The sequence below is a fragment of the Rhinolophus ferrumequinum genome, chromosome 18, assembly GCF_004115265.2.
Source record: "Rhinolophus ferrumequinum isolate MPI-CBG mRhiFer1 chromosome 18, mRhiFer1_v1.p, whole genome shotgun sequence".
NCBI lineage: Eukaryota > Metazoa > Chordata > Mammalia > Chiroptera > Rhinolophidae > Rhinolophus > Rhinolophus ferrumequinum.
The window spans coordinates 36,247,957-36,272,960 of NC_046301.1; the positions used below are offsets into that span (position 1 = coordinate 36,247,957).

The window sequence follows — 25,004 nt, forward strand, 5'->3', positions numbered from 1 at the left end:
GCACATCTTTAGAATTGCAGGAATTGTGTTTGTTTGCAGCAGCTGATGCTTGTTTTATCTATCCTGCAAGAGTATTCAGTCATTCACTTGACGTTTCTTGAACTGTTATATGGTGGTTTTGACAGGGCTTCCGCCTCTGCAACACCCTGAGATGAATGGTAACGTCCAGCTAGGGTGAAGCCCATTTCTATGGCAACTTGGCGTAGGGATAGGTAGGGTATGTTTTGGTATGAGTCTCATACCTGGGGACCACTTCTGCAACAGGTAGGGCATCTAGTTTCTAGCCAAAGACAAACCCTGGGTGAAACGCAGACACTGGAACTCCGATTAGTGTTTAGTTGACCTCTGAACAACGCTGAGGTTAGGGATTCCGACAGTCATCCTCCACCCCCACTTCCTCCCCCACCGCTGCCAGTTGAAAATCGGCGTATAAATGCGTATGTTCTGCGTATATTCTAACTACGGTGATCAACTTGTCTGGGTTTGATGGGGACCGTCCTGATTTTAACACGGAAAGTCCAGCGTCTTAACAACCCCCTTACTCCCAGGCACACCGCAATGGTTGGTCCCTAGAGCTGCAATTCTGACTCCCACGTCCCAGGGGCTATGAAGATGCCCCTCATTGCCAGGAGCACCTTTACCATTGAGCTACGCGCTCACGCTTCCGCCCCTCCTGCGTCAAGACTACAAGTCCCAGAATGCAGCGCAGCCCCTTCTTGGCCAGTCCCTGAACAATCTGGCTCTTTCATAGCAGCGTCCTATTAAGGAGCGACTCCTGGTAGCCCGTGCGCGCTGACGTTACACGCTAACACTATACTTTAGTGCCACCCCCTCCTCCAGAGTCCGGGTGGCCGGAGGCATAGGGCTCTATCTTTGTTCGTGGCAGTTTGCCTTTTTTTTTGTTTTGTTTTGGAGCCGCAGTGGTATAAAAGCCTGAATCTGGAAAGGGGCTGCCACTCCTAGCCCTCTTTCCTCCGAGTCTGTGACTCCCCGGTCCGAGATGGACAAAGTCTGTGCTGTGTTTGGAGGCTCCCGGGGCATTGGCAGGGCAGTGGCCCAGTTAATGGCCCAGAAAGGCTACCGACTGGCCATCATCGCCAGAAATCTGGAAGTGGCCAAAGCCGCCGCCAGTGACCTCGGCGGTAGGTACCGAACTGGAGTCCAGTTGTGTGGTTGCAATCCAAGAGACTTAAGCCTCCTCGTTTGTAAAATCAGCGGGTTTGACCTTTACGACTCTGCGATCTGGCCGTTCAGCCGCCCGCAGGCAGGAGCACTCTGTCTCGAATGCAGGCTGCAGCTTGGGCAGACTTCCTACCGTCGTGTTTCCCCCAGAGTGCCTCCTGCCACGCTGCCCACCTCCGAACACGTGGGGATTTTCTTTGAGACTTAACAGTCTTGTGAGGATCTATTAACTAGCACCCACCTCCCCTGAGGCTAGTGCTAGCAGTGAGGAGCTGCTTTGTTTTGGCGTCTGGAAGGAGAGAACCACACAACAGTTAACTTTTTATGTAGGGCAAAGGGCTCACCCTTGACGCGAGATCCCGGGCCCCAAGGAGGCAGGGCTGGGCAGAAAGGACTTCAGGCAGGAAAGGGGGGCGTGTCACGCTTAAAAGGCTCGCTTCAGTTTTGCTGAGGGCTGTTCTGGCCCGAGTGTGGATTCACAAAACTGTTTCACAGAGAAACTTTTGAGTACCAGCCAGTTTTAAGATGTACCTGGTTTGCTTTAATACCACCATAAGCACTTAATAAGTTACTAAATTGGTGACTTTTACAAATGGACAATTGAGATTTGTTCTGCCAAATTATTTTTATGGCATATACACCTCAAACTTTTTTGTGTTTAGTAATAGATTAGTAACTTTTGCATTGTTTTGCGAATTTAAGTCTCTCGATAATAGGGAGAAATAGGATGTTTGAAAGCTATTAAGATACTGCTATTTGTATAATCACTGGAATGGACAGACGCATCTCACTATCGTGGAGTCATTGGGGGAAAATAGAGGTCTAGGGATGCATCTGGTGGCTGTAACCTTTAAAATAACATTACTTATAGGTTCACCGTAATTGGTTACGTGGGCTGAGAGAATATTAGACTTTCTAAAAGAAAAACAACAACACAAAAGTTATAGACCAGGGAGAATTTCAGTGAATGCTTCTTGCTGCTCCTATCCACTGCCATTGTGTTACTTTGACAAAGGGGCGAAAACAGTGGTGGTCCTTATGGGGTTACCCCAAAGCTATCAGTGTTTGCTAGACTAGATTAAAACTGTTGGTTGAGCTTTTGAGAGTTGACCCAACAACTCTTAGAGATGAAAGCCAAGTGTGAGACACAGGATGTTTTTGGGCCTTTGATTTCCTTGAATTGTGTCCCAGGAGTGATTGGCTTTCACTCAGAAAGTGTGACTTCCCAATGACTTATTGTTTCCAAAGAACAAAGGCTTGAGGGAGTAATTTTAGTGTTAAGTAGTAGTCAAGATCAGCTAGAAAATAAGCAAGTTTTATAAAAAATCTGCATTTTACAGTGTTAAAATGGCATATTATTAAATAATGCTTTCTTTGAAGTGTAATTTTTTTGGTGCTTAAATATTTGAAAAAAATGAACATAAAAAAGATAAGTAACAGTTGTTTTAGGAAAAAGTTGGTTTTTTTTTTTCATGGTTTATAGTTCTAGCATTTTTTACAGCTTCCTGCTTTGTCTCATCTCTCCTAATAGTCAGGCTTGAATAATAGTCACCATCATCATCATAATAATATATGTGTCATAGTAAAAAATTAAAAGGAGCCGTAGAGTTTATGCCCAGGGCAGGGCCAGGAAACCAATCTGACAAAAACCTAACAGAATTAGACATAAATTTCAAAACAGGAATATAAAACCCAGAAAACTTGAGTAGGTAGAATCAGTGACAAAGCTATATATATTATTAGATGAATTTTACAAAGCATTATGAACACAAAAAGGCCTGTCCCCCCACTTTTTGTTGATTAAAAACAAGTTTTACGTTCTGTCATATTTATTTCTCCTTGTTCCCCACCCGCCCCCATCCCATTTTTATTAGAACTGCATGAGAGCAGGAACCCACGACATAATCACCTTTTCTCTCTAGGTTCAAGGTTAGCACAGGCCTCGCTCATAGTGGATGCTTAACAAATGTGTATTGACCAATTTTTAAAATTAAGGTACAATTTAAGTAATTCTAATCTTTGTTGTGTAGGTGGTCATTTGGCATTTAGTTGTGATGTTGCCAAAGAACGTGATGTTCAAAATACATTTGAAGAGATGGAGAAAAATTTAGGTCCCGTTAATTTCTTGGTAAATGCAGCTGGAATTAACAGGTGGGTCACAAATTTAAGTACATTTCTAATATGTCATTTTTTCCTCTAATGTGTCTTTGATTAGTATGAGTTAATATGTGAATTAATTTATTTTATTTCTAATTGGAATAAAAATCCTATTTTAAAATTTTATCAATCCATACATTCTTGTATATTGAGATATACAATAACGGTACAGTTTAATAAATTTTAGCATTGTAATCAACACCCATATTGTGTTGTAGAACTTTTCCAGCACTCTAGAAGGCTCTTTCAGTTTCTTCCCAATTAATAGTTTCTTATAGGTAACCACTATTCTGACTTCTGTCACCATATATAAATTTTGTCAGTTCATGAACTTAACAATAATGGAATAAGAGTGGGTATTCTTTTTTTTGATGATGAATTTGGGACAGAATATTTAGAGTAATCATTAATTTTCTTGCTAAACAAGGCTGAATATGGCAGTTGCTCATTTAATTCAAGCTATTATGACTATAAGGGCACTACTTTTCACAGTTAGGAATATTTGTCACTCTACCTGAGAGGGGATGAGAATGTGGCTTCCAAGTGGATCCTTTCTGGCTTATCAGTTATTATTTTAGTGCCTCAAACCAAGTTTAAAACGGGACTTTCCAGGTATTCTAGCTCAAGTATGAAGCACTTCTTATACTCACCTTTCAGTAAAAATGTTATATATTTCTTGATGTTTTTTTAGGGATAGCCTTTTAGTAAGAACAAAACCTGAGGATATGACATCTCAGCTTCATACTAACCTTTTGGGTTCCATGCTGACCTGTAAAGCGGCCATGAAAACTATGATTCAACAACAGAGAGGGTCTATTGTTAATGTAGGTAAGTCTTCACTTTCGTGAATTTATAATTATCTGATAGTACCATAAAAATATTTAATTGACTAAATTGGAATTTATTCATGTTTGAAACTTGGGTGAAATGTATCATTTTATTAAATGTGGGAAAAGGATTTGATTAACTGATTAATGGGTAAAACGGGAATAAAATTCATATCGTTAAAGTAGTCAAATAGGTGTTAAATGAGTTGACACCGCCAGGTATTGAAAAATGACAGCATAAGCTATGTGATAAATGATAAAAGATGCCCAGCTTTGGTGTCCAGAGGCCATTTGGAATGCTAGGTGCAACCACTGTTCAGATCTAGCAGATTGTTGCTACACACAAAGGTAGTCCCAGTTTTGCCAGCTATTTTGATTTTTTAAAAGAAATTGGACACCCTGATGTATGTGAAACCCAGGGTGTAACATGAACCAAAGCTTCTAAAGCTTCTGTTTTGGACTTTCTTCCATGCCTGTATTTTTCTCTGTCCTTCTGCATTGCCTCTGTTATCTCTTCTCTCTCACTGTGCTTCACAGTTCTCTTCCTTTGTCATTAATTGCATATAATACATTATAATATGGATAAATGTTTTAATATTGGACTTGATTATAATATAAAAGGTGTTTAGAATGTTTTCTCAAATAAAATTACTTTTTCAAAAATTTTGTGAGGTTCTTGATTAATTTTTATAACTACAGGTCACTGGTGCAGAAAATTACTTCCCCATTTCTGTTTTCATGAATTTATTTGTATACGGTTGATATTTGAATTATATTCTTTCATAGTCAGATAGATGAGGCCACTCAAGAATCTTTAGTAGGTGTTATAAGTTATAATACATCACTAAAATTTCAGTTTTACAAAAAAATTTGTAATTGAAGCTTTGCTTATTTATATTCACAGTAGTTAAAATTTAGTGAGATTTATCTTCAGGCGAAGTATTTTTTTAGGTGCAAATGAAATCATCTTTATGTCTGTTGTAGAATCATAGAATTAATCAGCCATTTTTTGACTTTTTTTGGTTTTAATCTTTTCCTACTGGAAACCTTTATAGGTTCCTACTGGAACCTATAGAATTTTCATCATATCTGACCTACTTAGAAATGAGAAGGGTTCCTTTCACTTAATGGATCAATTCTCAAGCCCCACCTGGCATTCGAGGTTTTACATCAGCTTTCAGATCCTGTTTTCAAATGACAATGGTTAGAACTCCTAATTTTAGCCGAGAACAGTGTAAAATGGTTTGTACCTTGTTTGTTTGTTTACTATAAATTATCTGAATAGTTAAATAACTCCATTAATTGGTTTGAATTTGCTTTCATTTTTTTCTCCCCCTAGGAAGTATTATTGGTTTAAAAGGCAATGCTGGCCAATCTGTGTATAGTGCTGGTAAAGGCGGATTAGTTGGATTTTCACGTGCTCTCGCTAAAGAGGTAGCAAGGAAGAAAATTAGAGTGAATGTGGTTGCACCAGGTTAGTAAAAACTTTTTTCTCTTTAAACATAATTTATGTGTATTTCTGGCTTCATACAGTAATAGCCAAAGTTGTTCTTGTGTCTGTAAGTACATCAGCACCATCAGGCACTTCCCAGAGAGCATCGGAACAAGAACATGGCATCTGCACCGTTACTAAACTAGTGAGTAGTGAATTGTGGGAGCACGTGACTGTGTCCTGTCAGCACTTACGTGGCCACACCTGGCCACACTGCCAGGCTGTGCACCACCCTCAAAGAGGAGGGCAAGAGTAAGGCCCAGGCTGTTTGGTTGGCATAAACCACAGGGCATTTTTTACAGAAGGATTACTCCCAAACCAAAATCACAAGGAAGTATCTCACTTAAAAATCCAGTTATGAATTAAAAACGTAAGAATTTCAAATAGGTGTGTATGTGTGCGTATGTGTGTGGGATATTGGTAACATATCCCCAGTAGTTGAACAAGACCAAATTGTATACCTTTGGAGAGCTGTTTCCATTTTAACTGTTCTTCTCTTGGCTGTTCCATAGATGTACTGCTCATAATATTTGCTAATTAATGTAGATTTTATCAGTTTGTCAAAGCAGAACTTTCCAAATAATGTGTCTATTACCTAAATATATTCCATATGGCCTTATTAGGAAAGCCATACATCTTTGTATTGAAAATATCTGAATAGCTTTATAATACGATATGCTTTTAATAGTACAAACCGTAGGAAATAAACACGTCTGCATAGGTGATATCCTTTGCACATCTCACAAAGCGATCATGTCTGATAACTGATACACTAATTACTCCAGAAAGTCGGTATTTGTATAGAAAAAGAATGGCCAGAGGTCACATAATGCGTCTTTTCAATCTAAACAAGATGCCTTTCACTGGCCTGCACTGTACCCCAGAGAGCGACCCTGGGTTCATGTTAGAATTTCAACACAAAGAGAAATAGGAAGGAAAAAAATTGACGGAGACTCAGGAGGAAGTAACATCTTTTTAAAAGTCACTCTATGAAGTTAATAAGAATTTAATAGTGGTTTTAAGGGTAGTTCCTCTTTAATGAACAGGCGGGGGGCTCTGAGGGATCCCTATGTAGTTGTATCAGAGGAGGCAAGTGGTAACAAATGACAACACCAGTATTCTGGAACCAGCAATCCTTTGCATATGCAGGAGTCACCAGGTAGAGGAATTAAGACTTCTAACACCAGATGTACTTGGGAGTGGCCAGCAATGAAGATGGTCAGAGAGGTGACTGTTCAATGAATATTCAAAATAGTGGACGTCTCAGTGGGAAGCTCACAATAGAGCTGCCCTCCTGTAGGAAACCCATCAAGGACACGTGTGTTCTTGTTAAACATGTAGGAAAAACTGAACCAGCAGAGATGCAGTTCACCAGTAAGACAAAGCCAGTGTGATTTGGGCTAAGTACATAGAAATCGGAGCCTTTTCTAGAAGGCAAAGGGACGTTCTTGTGCACCTGTTCCTTTTATTATGCTGACTTTGGATATTCTACATTACTTGAAAATATCGATGGATTGAATGGGACACAAACCCAATTAACTTGGTCTGTTAGTAACCGGTAATTGGAAAATATTAAAACATAATTTATGATCAGAGTTATAGTTTAGGTTGCTGAAGACTAAAGAAATTCTTCAGTTCTTTTTTTGATTTAGAGAGAAGGGAACCATTAATTGGCTTATTAATTGGTACACATGGCTTGACACCTGGATAGAATAGTTCTAAAATGATTGTGAAAAGAATCAAGTAATGAACTGGTGACTAGAAAAAAATTCCTTGTTTTTTGAAATCCTTAAATTTTGCACTAATTATGGAATAATGTGAGGTGGAAAGGATCTTAGATCATTTATTCCAGTGATTTTTACAGTTTAGAAGACTGGGACCTAGGAGACAGAGTGAATTGACGAAGGTTAAACAGCTTATTATGGCAGGACTGTTACTAAAAGCTTTATCTTTTGATTTCCAGCTAAGGTAAACTTAAAAATAATGGCCCCTTAGATTTCTTCTATATCATTACAAGCTTTTAGGTCTTTTTGCCCTTTTGCTAATATGGTCTGTCTAAACTATCTGGAACCTTTCAGTTTTATAACTTTTACCTTTATATTATTTGCCTTTTGCCAAGTTCCCACTTGATAAAATTGCCTGGAGTAGTTAAGAGGATAATAAAAAGGTTCTAAAACTTAAATCTACCATTATCACTCATTAGTTGGCGTGATAGAACTTTTGGTTAGGTATTTACTTCTGAACAAAATGAGTGTTTTAATATACCTCTGCCAATTAGGCCTGGAATCTTTGTCCTAGCTTACTATAGGTATTTAAGAATTGATTACCCATATAAGAAAAGACTTTTTATTTTGGTTCATTGGTTGTTTGTAAGAAAGTGTAGGATGAAGTAGACCTTTGTTTGCCACCTTTTCATTTCAAGTCACTCATGGCTCCAGGTTGGACCCTAGAGTTGGCATTTTATTTGGCACTGATGTTGACCCAGCAGGGATCCGGGAATTGTCAAATTGTTCTGATAGCCATTTTGCTCTGTAATGTGCCTTCATCCCCATTCATTGTTCCGTCACTGAGAGTAGCTAAATTCTAGCATAAGAAGCCATGGGCATTTAATAAATGACTGTGGTTTAGATATAGCACATCCATTTTAAAAGAAAGGTAATCCAAAAGCTTCACTATCAGCTTGGCAATGCTTTCTGTTTGTGTATGCTTCATGCAACCTGATTGGTTTTAGTGTTAGACTAGTTTATATGGAAAATAGATTATTTGTGGTTTGGGACTGCATGTATTTGCTTCCTTCTCTTTTAGGGATTCCAATGGTGAGTGATGAAGAGTTAATTCTCGTTCATTTTGATATAAAAGCTGGATGGTTTAAGGGTAACGCAGGTGTTCTTAACTCATAATAAATCATTCAGTGGACTTGCTGGAGTGCATCCTATATGCAAGGGCTGTGCTAGGTTCCAAAATTACAAAAATGAGTAAGATACTTCTGCTACAAGTCACTACGTACAGTGGGAAAGACAGACGTATAAACAGATAAGTACAATGCCATGTGCTGGATGTAGAGATGTATATATGATCTATGGAAGCACTGAAGAACGAATTCTTAATTTTATCAGAGTGACTTAGTTGTCAAGGCAACAGGCTAAATAGTGGGAATCCAGTTTGTATACAAAGGGAAGTTTTATGAGTGTTTTGGAAGTGTGTTTGTATGTATAACCTTTCCTAAGGTCTTTCCAGTGCAATTTTTACTACAGAAATAAACCTGGTGCTAAAATCGTGGCCATTCAATAGGGAGACCTTTATTATATTTTATTGACTATTGTATTTAGCAGGTTTCAATATGTTTCATTGGTCAGAAGCAAAGTACAAGTTGATATAGTAGAATTAAATGGATTCTATGAATTGTTTATTATCTTTATTTTAGATAGTAATTATAATCAGATTCTTCACCAGATCTTTTAATAAGCCTGACAAACGTCAGAATTAACAAAAATGTTTCTTTTTATGTCCGTTTTCCTGGTCACCTTCAAATGGAGTTTCCAGTTAATGAAAATAATTTAAAAGCAACTCATAACAGGGAAAGCAAGGAACGAGGAAAATAACAAATTAGGCTGTCATTTGCTGTCTAATATTGATTTTTTTAAAAGATCAGTTAGTTGCTAAGCTTTGGTATTACTTTAAATATAAAATACATTACTCATCATGGATAAATCTTACTGATTGGAAAATTTTGAATATAAGAAACAGAATATTTGATAAATTGAAACTATAATGGGTACACTGCTTTGAAAAATATGTTTCAATAGAGAATACAAACATGGTACAAAATTCAAAAGTACGAAAAGGCATAGAGGGGACAGTGAGTCTTCTCTGCTCATCCACTTCCTTCCCTCTTTATGGGTGTACCATGATTTGTTTAACCTGTTGTCTCTTGATGGACATTTAGGTTGTTTCTGATCTTCTGTTGTTACAATTAATAATGCAGTGACAATACTTGTATGTCATTTATTTTGCACATGTGCGAGTATATTAAGTCTGGGAATGAAACTGCCAAGGCTCACGAAGGTATACACGTTTTAAATTTTGACAAATAATATAGCATTGCATTTATTCCTATGGGGTACCTTAAGTGTTTTGCTCCTCCCCCCTTTTTTGAAGAGCTTTTATGTGTCCTACTTGGAGAAAATCATGTTGACAAATCGTGTTGCATAAGCTTGGCAGCTACTCAAAACAGATATTACTCTAGGTGTTCTTATGGGTTGTTTGGTATGGAGTTGATTTTTGCACACTGCTTCCCTATACATTTTTACAAACATAATGTTAAGACATACAGATTTGTTCTGGTTAAAATCTTGGTCTAGTTTTTGTCAATAGCCTTGTTTCTTCTGCCTTAAAAAAAAGTTTTGGGGATTATTTTAATTCTTTGTAGGTCGTAAAGATTTATACCAGAGGATGGAAATCTAAGCTGGTAGATATATCAAGTAGTACATATCCCACAATTGTTAATACTGGTGATAGGCTAATATCCTTGTGTCTTATTTAAACTTAAAGTCTCTGCTGTATACAGAAGTGTTCAAAACTAAATTAGTGACCAAGTAATATGAGAAGGAATAATCCTGTTCCTAAAGAGTTCATATTTTAAAAATAGTGCTACTGTGTGTGTCGTCACATATACCGAACTAAAGTAGAAATATCCTTTAGTTATTATCCTTTAGTTATAAAACGACATCTAAGTCAAGTGCATGTCGTTTTATTTATCTATTTATTGGTTTAAGGAATGAGAGCTTTGTAGTCCAGCTGGAAACCTCTAATTGTGCAACAAGTGGTCAGTAATAATGTCATTTGTTGGATAGTGGCACCTACTGGAAGTTTGTAATTTTTATATCCAGCTCGGAAGGCATTATACGTGTCGTAAAATGAGGAGTACAGTCAGTTTTTAGAACGTTACCAGTAAAGTGAGAGAATGATATAGAAGAGAGTCCTGTGGAACTAAAGAGAGAGAGAACACAATACAAGCAATACGAGCACAAAAATGGGTGTGTGGAATGTGTAAGAGCTACTGACACCTCTGCTCAGGTCTTATGATACGTGATGTAGAATCCAGACTGTTTATATGCAATGCCCTGGGTTGTGAATGTACTTATGGATGAAGATTATGTGGCTCATGAACTATAGCATAAAATGACATTGAAATTTGGTAGAGCTGAAGTAATTATCATTAGAGATCATATGATTATCATCACTCACTTCACAGTTTTTGATTTCTGATCAATCGGAGGAAAATATATATGAGTTTTAAAAAGCTGCAGATAGATTTTTAGGGCAGTAACACTGTTCTGTATAATACTGTAATGGCGGATGCATAACATTATGTATTTGCCAAAACTGTACCACCCGAAGACTGAATGCTAATGTAAACTGTGGAGCTGACTTGATAATAATGCACCAGTATTGGTTCATCAGATGGACCATACTTAGGCAAGATGTTGGGGAAAACGGGGACCTGCGGCACTGTGATAAGGGGGTATATGGGAATTCTTTCTACTTTCTGCCCAATTTTAGTGTAAAACGAAAGCAGCTCTAAAAAACGTAGCTCAGTTTTTTAAAAAGTTGCAGTTAATGATGAGAGAGAGAAAGGTCTTGGGTCTTTGGACACATGCTTGTTCTCCATATCAAACATCGTATCAAAGAGCAAAAACCAGTATTGAATTTGTCCGTTTCCTTTCAGCGTGGCCTCTTCCGCCTATTTTATTTTATGCTTTTAGTGTAGAGTTCAGTGACAGCTCGCTGCTTGTCCCATGAGGTTTGTCATTCCAACGACAGGTCTGGGGTGAGGTTGTGGCAAACTTGCCCTAGTGAGATGACGCCGTCTTCCAAGCTTGAGCAGTGGAGGGAGGACCTCCACGGGAGGCCTGAACATCGTAATCCTAGTTCTGGACTTCCTGTAATCATTGCTGGCCTCAGAGGGCACCTCTCTCCCTCTGCAAATCCCAGACCATAGCCGAGCTGAATGCAGGCTGTTCTGCTGAACAAGACCTTGTTAAAAGCTGTGAGATGTTAGCCTTTATCTGGTCCAGGTATCTGGCTTTCTTGGTTTTTGGAGGACCACCCTCTGTCCTAACAGCCTATATCTATGTAGTAGAGGCCTTTCCATCTCACTGAGATCGTCCTTGAACTTGTCTCACAGCCTTATCTCCCTTCCTGTGTAAGGTTTGCCTTCCAGTATCTCATACCCTGTTCTAGAGCTGCCTTTTTGTCAAGGTGAACACACCTTCCAGAGGCCTCTCACAGGTCACGTGGCCTTACTTTACCCTTTGTCTCCAAAAGGACCAACACATTAGAACTAACATCTCCGAAGCAGAGCAAATCAGTTTCTTTCAACACAACATGGATAAAAACCCAGATTAGCATCTCCAATTGGAACATTCTAACCTCCACACAGCTACCATGTAAGAACTGAGGGTCCTTTTAGGGGAGCTCACTTTCCTGGTCTTCAAGTACGGAAGTCATGAAGGTGGCTTAACGAGGCACATGTTTTATCTTTGAATCATAATTTTGTAGAGCTGAAAGAAATCTCAGAGACCTGTTATTACTTTCAATCTATTTCACTCGTTTTATGATACAGAAACATACAGTTTTAGGTAGTACATGACTTTCCCCAGGTCATAACTTTGATAGTATTAGCAGACTAGGGGACAGAATTTAGTTTAATGTATCCTGATCTAGCAGTCTTTTTTATCACCAGAGCCAGTTAGAAGTTGAACTTAGAATTTGCTAATCGTAGTTACAAAGTCTCTTTACAAAAACATTTTTACTATAGTTTATTGACTTTTTTCCCCTAAGATTAAAACAGACAACTGATTTTTTTTTTTTCCTGAGAGTTTGAGAGGTAGTGGGGAAACATGTTATGCCAGTTTTGGTAGAATTCAAAGTGACCTTAGAATAAAGGATAATTGTATCATGAACTGTTTGAGAAGAAACAAGCTTTTAGTGTTACATTCATAATTTTAATTCATTCAACTTTTTTAACATCTGAAGTGAATTTTCTTCCTAATACACACTCTGAGGCATCTTAGAAAATAAGTGTGTCCAAAGACATAAAACTGCTTAAGATGATTGGGTTGCCTATTGATTCTAACTCATCACTGTAGATGAAGTTTCATTTACAGGTCACTTGAAATTCTGCAGAGGTTGGTTATCCAGTTTTATCATTATATGAGCAGCTACTGCTTTTATTCTTGTATTCCTTCTGGCCATCTCTCATTGTTCTTAAAGATAAGAGGAAATGAAGGAAATGTTGCTGACTCTTAAAATAAATGTAAAATTTTATAGTAAAGTAGATTGTATTTCATAATGTAATCTCACAATGAAACACACAAAGAATACAAAATTGTCTTGTTATTCCAGGCCCTCATTGCAGACAATCTGAAGTTAGTACTTTGCATCTTCTTTCAATAACTTTTAATCTAAATATAAAAATAATATATATCTGTTGTGAAGTTAGGAAAGTACAAATACAAAGAAGAGAATAATAATCAACTTTAAGTATCCAGTGATAATCACTGTTAATATTTGGTATGTATTTTTCAGTCATTAGTTTATGTTTCTTTTCTTTTAAAAAATTTCTTAAGTATTGAGGTATTATTGACATATAACATTATATTAGTTTCAGGTGTACAACATAATGATTCCATATTTGTAAATATTACGAAATGATCACCACAATAAGTCTAGTTAACATTCGTCCCCATACACAATTTTTTTCTTGTGATAAGAACTTTTAATATCTACTCTATAGTTACTTTCAAATATACTGTGAAGTATTAACTGTAGTCACCATGCTGTACATTACATCCCATGACTATTTTATAACTGGAGGTTTGTACCTTTTGATAGTAGGATAACTACTTTTGTAACCTTTTTAAATATACAAACAGTATTTTCTCTTATTTTAAATATCTTTCCATAGCATCATTTTGATGCCTGAATGTTGTTCTGTTGTGTGGATGTATCATAATTTATTTAACTAGTTCCTTTATTGACATTCAACTTGTTTCCCATTTTTCTCTAATGAAGGTGCCATTATCATAGTCTTCATGATTGAAAATCTATGATTATTTCTCACAAGACTGTTAAGAAAATATTTAGATATTTCTAAGTGAAAACCTGAGGCAAAGACAAATAATTGTATAGTGGTGCATAATAAACTTGTGGATTAATGCTAATCTTTAATCTGGTGCTTAGTTCACATTTAACCTGATATTGTAAATGAAAGTATATTTAGCTTGGTTATAGTTTGAGTTATAAATGATTTAATTTTAACAAGCCAATTTGGAAATTATTTTTGAGAGAATTTTGCAGATTAAACTTTCACATGTCATGTCTAACTTTTAATCCATCTATTTTTCATGACCTTAAAAACTTAAAAATTTTTCCAATTATTGTTCATTTTATGAGGAGTAATTATTTGCTTTCTTTTTAAAAGCTTAAATGATTGACTCATGTAAAGAATATTGATTATTATGTAAGTATTTTATTGGTAATATGTGTTTGTATGTTTCCAGCTAATCACAAGATTATAAATCATTTAGGATTAGTTGCTTAGTATATTATGTAGTACTTTATATTATAGAACTTTATACTTTAGAACATGTTCTCTGCAAGCTTTATTGCATATACCAAGGTCATGTTACATTTTTCATTTTCTGTGTACACTTGTATCAGAATTGGATATGACTATAAGATTTTTTTCTTATATGAATATTGGAAATACTCATCTTTCTAATCATCAGCTGTCTTAGTTATAGCAAATAGAATTTTTGTCAGAACTGCAAAATCAGTTCATGTGACCATCTTTGTGATGTTTTCCCTCTACCCTACTTCCCACCCCTCTACCTGACTCAAGTGAAAATGGATCAATTCTGCTGTACTTTGTGTGCACTTCTATAAGGATATTCACTGTGCTTCTTTGTGTTATAATTTGTAGTGCAAGTGACTATTTCTGCCATAAAGTATCAGCTCCCCAAGGAATAGAATTTTTATTCATGTTTGTATGTGCCCAACTTACATTGTGCAACGAGTTGGGCCAAATATTTGGGGATCAGATATTTTATTGTTCAGTAAGTGTTCATTGAGTTAAATTGAATAGAAGTATAGACTTGGTTACTTGATTACTAGCAAAACTCTGTATTTCCTAAAGAGGGTTTATTAACCTCAAAATTTCAGGAGCAAATTTATTTTTATGTGAAATTCAGGCAATTTCTTAGTGTCTACCCTTTTCTACTAAATAAACAAACATTTCTCTTTTAGGATTTGTTCATACAGATATGACGAAAGACTTGAAAGAAGAACATTTAAAGAAAAATATCCCTCTTGGGAGATTTGGAGAACCTATTGATGTGGCACATGCGGTTGTGTTTCTTTTAGAATCACCGTATATTACGGGACATGTTCTAGTAGTCGATGGGGGATTACAACTCACAATATAATTTACAGATTATTTAGTTAGAATCAAGGGCGCACTTTGGCTGTTGATTAAACAATCATGCCTACATCGGTGACATTTGCTAATCAAACCTATTCATGCTACAAATGTGGATTTTCATCTTTATATATCTGAAATGAACAATGTGACCAATTTATGGTATGTACCTTATAGACTGTAGCAATTTTATTTAGTATATAGACATTTTTCAAGTGATATCAGCAGGTATTATCTTAATTTATATATTTTTGTCTCAAAAGTGGAAAAAATGATAGAGTTTAATTTTTATGAGTTGTTTCATTGAATCAGGCTGAATTCTCTAGAAGTTAACCTTGTGGGCCATTGCCCAAATAAGAATGTTTATAGGGTATTGATTAGTTGTCAGTAAGTACTTCAATAATCCTGCTAATGATAAACATTGTATTATTTTTTCATGTTCCTTGGATTATCAGTTTTTATACAGGTTGAAAAAAAACAGTATCAGTTTGATACAGACATGAATTTAGAGTCTGGTTTCTTTGAGTGGCATTACTGGTGATTAAGCAGCGGGGCAAAATAGTCTACAGACATAAGTCTGGTACAGTTGATCCATTCTATAGAAGTTCTCAGATGGGGAGGACCAAACCTTAAGGTTTTCCTGTCTGTTAAGTTGATGTCATCAATTTAGAAAGGGCAAGTGTCGTCCCCCCCAACACACACACACACACACACACACACACACACACACAACATTCAGCATAGCAAGCTACTTAAAAATACTGTAAGAAATAATGACATTTTAAAAATTAAGAGTATTTTTTCATTGATGAATATAACGATTCTTACCCTAAAATTTTAGAAAGACAGTAAATACTTAATTACTTTTGAACAATCTAACTTAAATACGCAGTAACAGCAGATTAAATGTCTTTACGAGGAACCAAAGCTTTATTTTAGTCTTAAAATATTTGCCTGAGAATAAAGATACAAACTGAATGTAAAATCTCAGTAAACACCTCTTTTGCACTGAACTCTTTTGTGAAGAATAGTGTGATATTTTAAATATCACACTAGATTCATGTTGATTTTTATTTAAAAATGTTTTAAATATTCACTGAATGTAAAAAAGTAATCTTTTTACAGTTTTATTGGAGCTGAACATTGTTTTATATAAACAGATTTAATTTTGGAAGTCAGTGCATAAATATGAATAGGATATACTAAATAAAAGCGAAATAATAAAAAAAGAAAAAGTAATAAAGTCAAATCTATGTTTTAAATTGAGATAGATGATTCCTTAAAAATTACTTTAGAACTTATCTTTGAAAGTCTTCTTTGCTTACAGAAGTCTATTTAGAATGTGAAAAAATCAGTTAAGAGTGAATAAAATTAGTATTCATCAAATTGTTTACTAAATGCAAGCATGGTAGTTTACAGAATTTATCAGGCATTAACAATTCCAGGCACACACATAGGAAATGTAGCAGCTTTCAAGATGGTGTCGAACGTGGTAGCTGATGCTTCTCAGCTAGGAGGGTTTATGCAGACAGAACAGGCCATTTTTCTAATCCTGCAGGCTTTTGGCTGCATGCACTTCGTCATCATGACATCCTCTCAGGCTCGAGTTCCCTTCTCTGCTCTGAAATCATCAGTGAGGCTGATTTGACTGGTGATTAGGAAGAAAGCAATATATTTCATGGAACTTAAGATGTAGGTTACAGATAGGTGTAACCTTTTAGTACATATATTTACACATTAAGAAATAGAACCTTTTTAACTATTCCATTCTCTCCCCCGGCCCATATCAAACTGCTGGTAGAATATGGGGAGAGATCTTGAAATTGGTAAAATTTTCACCATTCCACTCCTGGTGAATATTCCACCCACTTCTAACCTGGTAGAATTTGTAACAATACTTGCATCCTATTGCTGAAATAACTTGCCTGCTGTTGCTTATGTTCAGAGGTTCAAGAACTTTAATGAATTCTTAACAAGAAGACTCATCTGTAGCTGTTACAGGACTCCTACGAGCCCGTAATCCAGCCTGTGTTTAGCACTTAAAAAAAAAGTTTGTTGTTAAAGCCAATGTATTAAAATTTTTGCATGAAGTATTTTAAAATGTGTGCTCCTTTTCATACTTTTATTCATATTCAGTTTATGGTAGGATTTTAAACTTTCTAGAGATAAAATTATGTTATAAATTACTTTGGGGGGCAATTATTTGTGCAGAGATTATGTAATTTATATGCTTTTGTTACGTACAATAAAGGGAGAGGACTATTCTGGATATTTAAGAGTTTTGCCGTACATTGCTGAAACATTTTCCAAGCTTTCAAAATGGAAATATGTGCAAGTTGAGAAATCATACTACTACCTTAACTTGAAAAATAATAAAAATATTTAATAATTTTTGTTTCTTTTATATTAATATCATCTTTTAACTACATTATAAGCTCTTCAGACTAAATACCTCTGCATTTATTAAGGTGATTTTTAAGCAAGTTTTTATAGTTTTCAGCATGCACATCTTTCACATATTTGTTAATTCTATCCCTAATTATTTTGTGTTTTTTATAGAGATATAGTAACATATGTAACATATTGGTTTCAGGTGTTCAACATAATACGGGATATGTATATATGGGGAAAATGATCACCGTAAGTCTAGTTAACATCCATCATCACACGTAGTTACAAAAAATTTTTTTTCTTGTGATGAGAACAGTTAAGAGCAACTCTTTTAGCAATTTTCAGATATAGAATATATTGTTGTTAACTATAGTTACTGGGCTATCCATTGCATCCCCAGGAATTATTTATTTTCTAACTGGGAAGTTTGTACCATTGGACCCCTTTACCCATTTCTCCTACCTCCCACTCCCTGCCTCTGGCAAATTCTAATCTGTTCTCTGTATCTGTAAGCTCAGGTTTTTTGTTTTTTTGTTCTTCACAGATTTCACATATGAGTGAGATCTTACAGTATTTGTCATTCTATGTCTGACTTATTTCACTTGGGATAATGCCCTCAAGGTTCATCCATGTTGTTGCAAATGGCAACATTTCATTCTTTTTTATGGCTTAATAATAATCCTGTGTGTGTGTGTGTATACACACCATATTTTCTTTATCCATTCATTTGTCAGTAAACACTTAAGTTGTTTCCATGTCTTGTCTATTGTAAATAATGCTTCAGTGATTGTGGAGGTGTATATATCTTTTTGAGTTACTGTTTTCGTTTTCTTTTAAATTCCCAGAAGTGAAATTTCTGAATTATGTGGTAGTTCTATGTTTAATTTTTTGAGGACCATCGATACTGTTTTCCATAGTGGCTGCACCAATTTACATTTCCCCCAACAATACACAAAGAATATATATATATATATATATATATATATATATATATATATATATATATATATATGTGTGTGTATGTATATATTATATATATATGTATATAATATGTATATATACATATTTTGGTTTTTTTTGGCCCTGTGCGCAAGGCCAGAGTATAAATCACTTTTATTTTTGAAATTATTTTGTTTTTAATACAGCAAGTAGAAATCTGGAGGGAAACAAAATTAGAATATACCAAAAAAATCTCCTAAAATTACATCTTTTGGGGAACTTAATATTAAATCTGGGATCACTGCATCTATGACACTTGAATTAATAAACTCAGCACATACACCCCTGGTGACGCTGTTGTCCAAGGGACCAACGAGGCATTTATCGGCCTCAAAAATATACTAGGGCTAGTGATTCAATTCTTAAAGATGAATTTTTTTCTTCTTGACATTCTTATCAACACTCGTTATTTCTTGTCTTTTTGATAATAGTTATTTTGGTGAGTGTGAGATGATATCTCATTGTAGTTTTCAATTTGCATTTCCCTGATGGTTGGTAATGTTGAGCACCTTTTCATGTACCTGTTGGCCATATGTATATTTTCTTTGGAAAAATGTCTGTTCAGATCCTGTGCTCATTTTAATTTGTACACACACACACACACACACACACACACACACACCGGGAGTGCCAAAATAATGAATACAAGTGAACACTTTGGTCAACGTTGCTCAAACAGTAGTTCGCTGTAATGAAAAGTGTCTGGATGCTGATGGTAATTACTTTGAGCACCTCTTGTAATTGCAGAAGTCAAATGTGACTTGTATTCATCTTTTTGTTATCCTTTCTTAAAATGTGTGTACATTTTTTTGACACCCTATGTGTCATATATGTATATATTTTAAGTCCATCTGGTTTAACATGTAGTTTAAAGACAGTGTTTCCTTATTGATTTTATGTGTGGATGATCTATCCATTGATGTAAGTAGGGTATCACAGTTCACTGCTGTTATTTATACTATCAGTTCTTTTCTCTATGCCAGTTAATATTTGCCTTATATGTGTAGGTGCTCCTATGTTGGGTGTGTCAGTATTTACAAATGTTACATCCTCTGGTTGGAATGATTCCTTTATCATTATGTAGTGACCTTCTTTGTTTCTTTTTAGATTTTCTTGTCTTAAAGTCTATTTTGTCTGATATAAGTAGAACTACACCAGCTAATTTTTGGTTTCTATTTGCATGGAATATTTTTCCATCCCTTCACTCTAAGTCTTTGTGTGTCCTTACATCTGAAGTGAGTAGGAAGCATATAGGTGAGTCTTGTTTTTTTTTTTTTTTTTTTTTAAATCCATTCAGCTAGCTTATGTCTTTTGGAGAATTTTGCCCACTGACATTTAAAGTAATTATTGATTGGTAAGCACTTATTGCCATTTTGTTCATTGATCTGGCTATTTTGTAATTTCTTTGTTCCTTTCTTCTTCTCATGCTCTCTTCCATTATGATTTGATGATGTTCTATAGTGCTATCCTTAGATTTCTTTATCTTTATCTTTTGTGTATCTACTATAGGTTTTTACTTTGTGGTTCCATGAAGCTACATAAAAAAAAATTTGTATTATAATAGTTTATTTTAACTTGATAATAACTTAAGTTTGATGTATTTTAAAGTTCTACATTTTTAATTGTCCACAACATGTTTTATAATAAGTTTTTCATGTCACAGTTTACATCATTTTATCTTGTGCATCTCTGAAAAAAACATTGAAGTTATTTTTACTTTTTCTATCTTTTAATCTTCATACTAGCTTTATAAGTAATTGATTAATCTATTCTGTTAGATTATTCTGAGTTACATATTTTTACCAATGAGATTTATTCTTTCGTATGTTTTCCTGTTATAATTAGTATCTTTTCCTTTCAATCAAAGAAGTTTCTTTACAATGTCTGGTAAGGTCTGTTTAGTGGTGATGAAGTCCTTTAGCTTTTGCTTGTCTGGAAAACAATCCTTTAATTTTTAAGGACAACTTTGCCCAGGAGAGTATTCTTCTTTGGAATACTACATAAAACAGTATTTTCTTATATTAATGTTTATACCTCAGTTTAAGGAGCTATAACTGATATCTACTTTCTTGATAATAGGGTCTCAATGTGATTGCTATGGTGGCTGGGTTATATGAAGAGTATTGGGTACTTTTCTATGACATTTTTAGCACTGCTTATACAACTGAGATGACATAAGAAAGAAGGTCGTCTGGTTTGCAGCAAGAAAAATACCTTGTGTTAGTTTAGTCTTTACCTATCTCCATTGAATTGTGTTTACATTAAGTGTCTTCTTTTTTATTTCCATTGCCTGGTTCTATGTCTGGCATCAAGACATAGGAAATTGATTGATTTTGACAAAACAGAATTGTATGAAAAAGGTCTCAAGTGAATGGTGCTGATGTACTGTTCAGAATATATCCTGAAGGGGCAATTTCTTCCTGAAAGTGATGGTAATCTGTGCCTGATCTTTGAATTATTTTAGCTGACTAACTTATTTATCTAAGTATATGTGAGTGTATTTGAAACTAATACCTACGGCACTTGCCAGGAATATGTGTATCTTACTGAAATTTTGACTGACCTCTTATACTAACTTCTCAACTACTGAACGACGATTATGTCACTAATTTTTAGTGCCCTTTCACAAACTTTAAGCCCAGGTCCCAATCAAGGGTTTCATCACATCGTTTTTTACAGTGAGGTTAGTGGAAAGGTACGACTTTTGGAGCCAGAAAAATCCTGGTTTCAAGTTCCAACTCTGTAACTAATTGACTGTGATTTTGGCCTATTACATCCCTCCTTTGAGCCTGTTTTCTCACCTGTTAAAGAGACTAATACGTAATTCCTAGCATTGTAAGGAATAAATAAAATAGCTTTAGTGTACTACTGTAGTGCCTGGCACATAGCAGGGGCTTAGAACAGAAATGTTATTTCTGTTCCTGATAGAAATGCTTCTGGTACATTGTATCTGGAGTCGTCCTACTGATGGAAGCATTATAGGTTGCACTCTAGTATTTCCCACTTTTATTGATGTACTTTCTGAGCCTTATTTTTCAAGTCCTATTTTCAAATTTATTCATCTTGATCTAAAACATGAGTTACGAGCAGTATGCTTTCTGGTATGATTTCAGAATTATTCACAAAATGTTATCCCTTATCTATCTCTGAGCATATTTGGGAGAGTGAAAGCTTGTTCTAAAAGCGGCACTACCGTGTAGATTGCATTATTTACACCAGACACTCTACTCCCCTTAGTTAAGGGGTCAGTTAGAAGTAAATATTTGTGCCCTTAGGCGATTATGGAACTGGCAAGCCACCATGCTACTTTCCCATGGCTTGGCGATCTGACTCATTTTAATCGTCCCTTTCCCTGTGTTCTGTTGCACTGAACTCAGGTTAATTCTTGTGGCCATTGCTGTTTCATAGCTGGCAGCTTTTATGCTCTTGGACCAGGCTCTATGGCCTGCCTTGACCATTATCTTGACATATATATATATATGCCATTTCTAAGGCTGGTTGGCCCAGCCCCTAACCTTTGATCCATAGTGAGGGTGGGCGATATATTCCCACAAAATACTTTGGAGTGCTACCTTCCACAGTGGCTCTGCTGTGCTTTTTAATTTTCCACAACTGGGAAATAGCGTGTCAGTCTTGTGAGGGAGAAATGGGACCTAAGCTGCAGCAGGAAAGCAACTGAAGAGAAAACCATAATAGCATAAAATATATTCGGCCATCTTTGAAAGAGTATCTACCATTCACAGCTCCAGCCGTATCATTTTTATAGTTCAGTATTTACATTTAGTTTGTGTATCACTTACACATTAACGTAATTTGGACAGCCATTTCCTGTCTCCGAGGGAATCACTTTAACCTCTGATTCATTTGGTATTAATCTCCTTATTTTTAATTAAAATATTTTATGATTTTTCAGAATTAGTCATTACATATCAACTTCCCACTAAGGAAAGGGAAGGTTTACTTTTCCTTGCCCGGCACCCCGACCACTGCTACTTGCAAGCACACTTCTCATTCCATCGTCCCCCAGTACAGCTATATCATGATCAGCAATTGTAGTATTGTAATTATAAGCACTAGGCATAGTTGAGCGGTGTAGTGTTTGATGGGTATTTTTCTTTTTCTGCACAATATTTTGCTTTCCCTGGAATTGATAATTGCATTATTTGTTCATTTTTTTGTTTTGTTTTGTTTTCTGTGTTCTCAACATCTCTAATCCCAAACCCTTCTCAGTTGTGTAAATTTCCTGTTAGTATATGCAGAAATACTTGGCAATTCATCAGTTTCATGCCTTCAGTAAATCTTTCCAGTTTCCGGATCTGTTGCAATCTTGACTGGTTGTGCTGGAGACCCACTATATAGCTGGTATCGGACTCTTCCCTCAACACCATCTTGTACATTCGCTCAGTCTCTCCTGTCAGTTGGCTTCCCTGCTCCATTGGATCTCGTGTCTTCCTTTTCTTTATTTATGACCTCAATTGCTAAAGCACATCTTCCAGTCACTTCCTGAGAAAAGGTACACAGGAGGTAAAATTTTTGAGACCTTCGTTGTTTGAAAATGTCTTTAATTCTTCTTATTTCCTAAATTGACTGAGTATAGAATACTAGGTTAGAAATCATTTTCCATCAGAAATGTGAAGGAATTGCTCCACTGTCTTAAGTCTTGCCGTGTTGCTCTTAAGCAGTTAATGAAACCTGTTTTTCTGAGTGTGGAAATGCTCAGGACCTTCTCTTTGCCCTCAGTGTTACAGAATTTTATTACGCAATACTTTTCTGTGGGTCTTTTTTCATCCAGTGGTGGACCTACTAGATCTCAATCTCTCTGTTTCTCTCTCAATCCCCTTCCCGTCCCTCTCGCTTCTCTCTTCCCCTCCCCTCTCCTCCCTTCCCCTCATCGCCCCTCCCAGTCTTAGTTTCTGGGAGAGTTCCCCAATTTTATCTTCACACTACATTTGAGTTTTTAATTTTACCTACTTATTTTTAATTTCCAAGAGTACCTTTTCATTTTCTGAGTAGTCCTGATAGCATCCTGTACTTGTTTCCTGGATACAGTGTTTTCTTCTATTTCTCTGAGCTTATTAATGATAGAAGTTTTCTTCTCTATCTACTCTTTCTCCAGGTTGCTTTTATTGTGGATCCTTATCCTAGGGATGCTGTCCTTAAATCTTTCGTGATCCTTGGCTGTCTTTTTATAATTAACAGTGGGGCGTAAAAACCAGATTGGATCGAATTCAAGCCTGATCAAGTCTCTGGATTCACCTCTAGATCCAGTTGCTAATTCGAAAGAAACACTGAGGCCAGAGGAACATGTCGAATTGAACTATGAGCAGGAATTAGCAAACTCCAGACTGTAAGACACTCTACAGGCTCAGCTGCCCGGTTTCCTCGACAAATAAATTGTACGAAGAAGAAAGGGATGGAGGGGGACCTGTAGATTAAAAGAAATTTAAAAAACATACTAAGATTAAAAACAGGGGCGAACTGGTATTTTAGCCATCACTTAAAAAATGGCTAAAACAGTAAATTTTATGTTGCATATATTTTACCACAATAATTTAAAAAACAATGGGGGCAACGCTAAACTACAGGATCCATGGGACATGTGGAAGGGCTTCCAGTTAATAAGTGGCAGAGTTCTATTTCTTCACGTAGATGGCGGTGTCAGACGTGATGGCCTCATTTCACTAAGCTATGCATTTGTTTTATGTGGGGGTATTTTGTATCTTTATTTCAAAGTAAAAATTTTAAGCAAATTGAAAACTCTGTGTACATAAGTGGTGATTGTTGGCTGTGGTCTCCACTGTGGGATGATGTGGACAGATGTTTTCACTGCAGAACCCCCAATGTCAGTTTTTTTTAGCTCATTGGTTCTCAAATGTTTTGGTCTGAGGACCCCTTTATATGATAAAAGTAATTAAGGACCCCAAAGAACTTTTGTTTATGTGGATTACAGCTGTCTGTATTTACTGTGATAGAGTTTAAAACTGAATTTAAAAAATACTAATTTATTAAAAAATTATTAAAAAAATAACAAAGGAAACACTTTGCATTTTAATGTAAATAATATATTTTTATGAAAAGTGTAATTTTTCAAAACCAAAAAATGGGACGTGACATTATTTTTACATTTTTATGAATCTTTTAAATATCCAGCTTAATAGAATACAGCTAGACCCACATTTGTTTCTGCTTTCAAAATCTTACAATATGTAAACTTCACTGGACACGTCTGAGAGAATGAGAGTGAAAACAGCGAATACTATTTGTATTATTTTAAAAACAAATTAGACCTTACTCACCCTCTGAGAGGTTGTAGGGCATCTGAGAGGTTCCTGGACCCTATTTTGAGAACCCATGTTTTAGCTGGTTTTCTCCTGAGCTGGTCAGATTCTCCAGAGAAGAACCTCTTTCCTAGAACACTGGCTGTCAGCATGGTGGAACCCAGAGTGGGGAAGAAAGCCATAAACTTTCATTTTAT

At 35.9% G+C, this 25,004-nt stretch overlaps 1 protein-coding gene across 1 annotated transcript; it reads left to right on the top strand.

Annotated features, from left to right (window-relative positions):
• The first annotated feature begins 837 nt into the window (after positions 1–837).
• On the top strand, positions 838–15,272 carry CBR4 (carbonyl reductase 4). The gene is made up of 5 exons (XM_033133395.1): positions 838–1,142; positions 3,213–3,333; positions 4,031–4,167; positions 5,506–5,640; positions 14,968–15,272. Exons 1-5 carry the CDS (start codon positions 1,001–1,003, stop codon positions 15,144–15,146), a joined length of 714 nt encoding a protein of 237 aa, XP_032989286.1. The 5' UTR covers positions 838–1,000; the 3' UTR covers positions 15,147–15,272.
• Positions 15,273–25,004: the final 9,732 nt, after the last annotated feature.

Excerpts from the sequence above, each read along its gene's own strand:
- CBR4 (XM_033133395.1), top strand. The coding sequence starts at position 1,001 with ATGGACAAAGTCTGTGCTGTGTTTGGAGGCTCCCGGGGCATTGGCAGG. Across the intron at positions 1,143-3,212 it reads CGCCGCCAGTGACCTCGGCG|GTGGTCATTTGGCATTTAGT; the intron begins GTAGGTACCGAA and ends TTTGTTGTGTAG. Across the intron at positions 3,334-4,030 it reads AATGCAGCTGGAATTAACAG|GGATAGCCTTTTAGTAAGAA; the intron begins GTGGGTCACAAA and ends ATGTTTTTTTAG.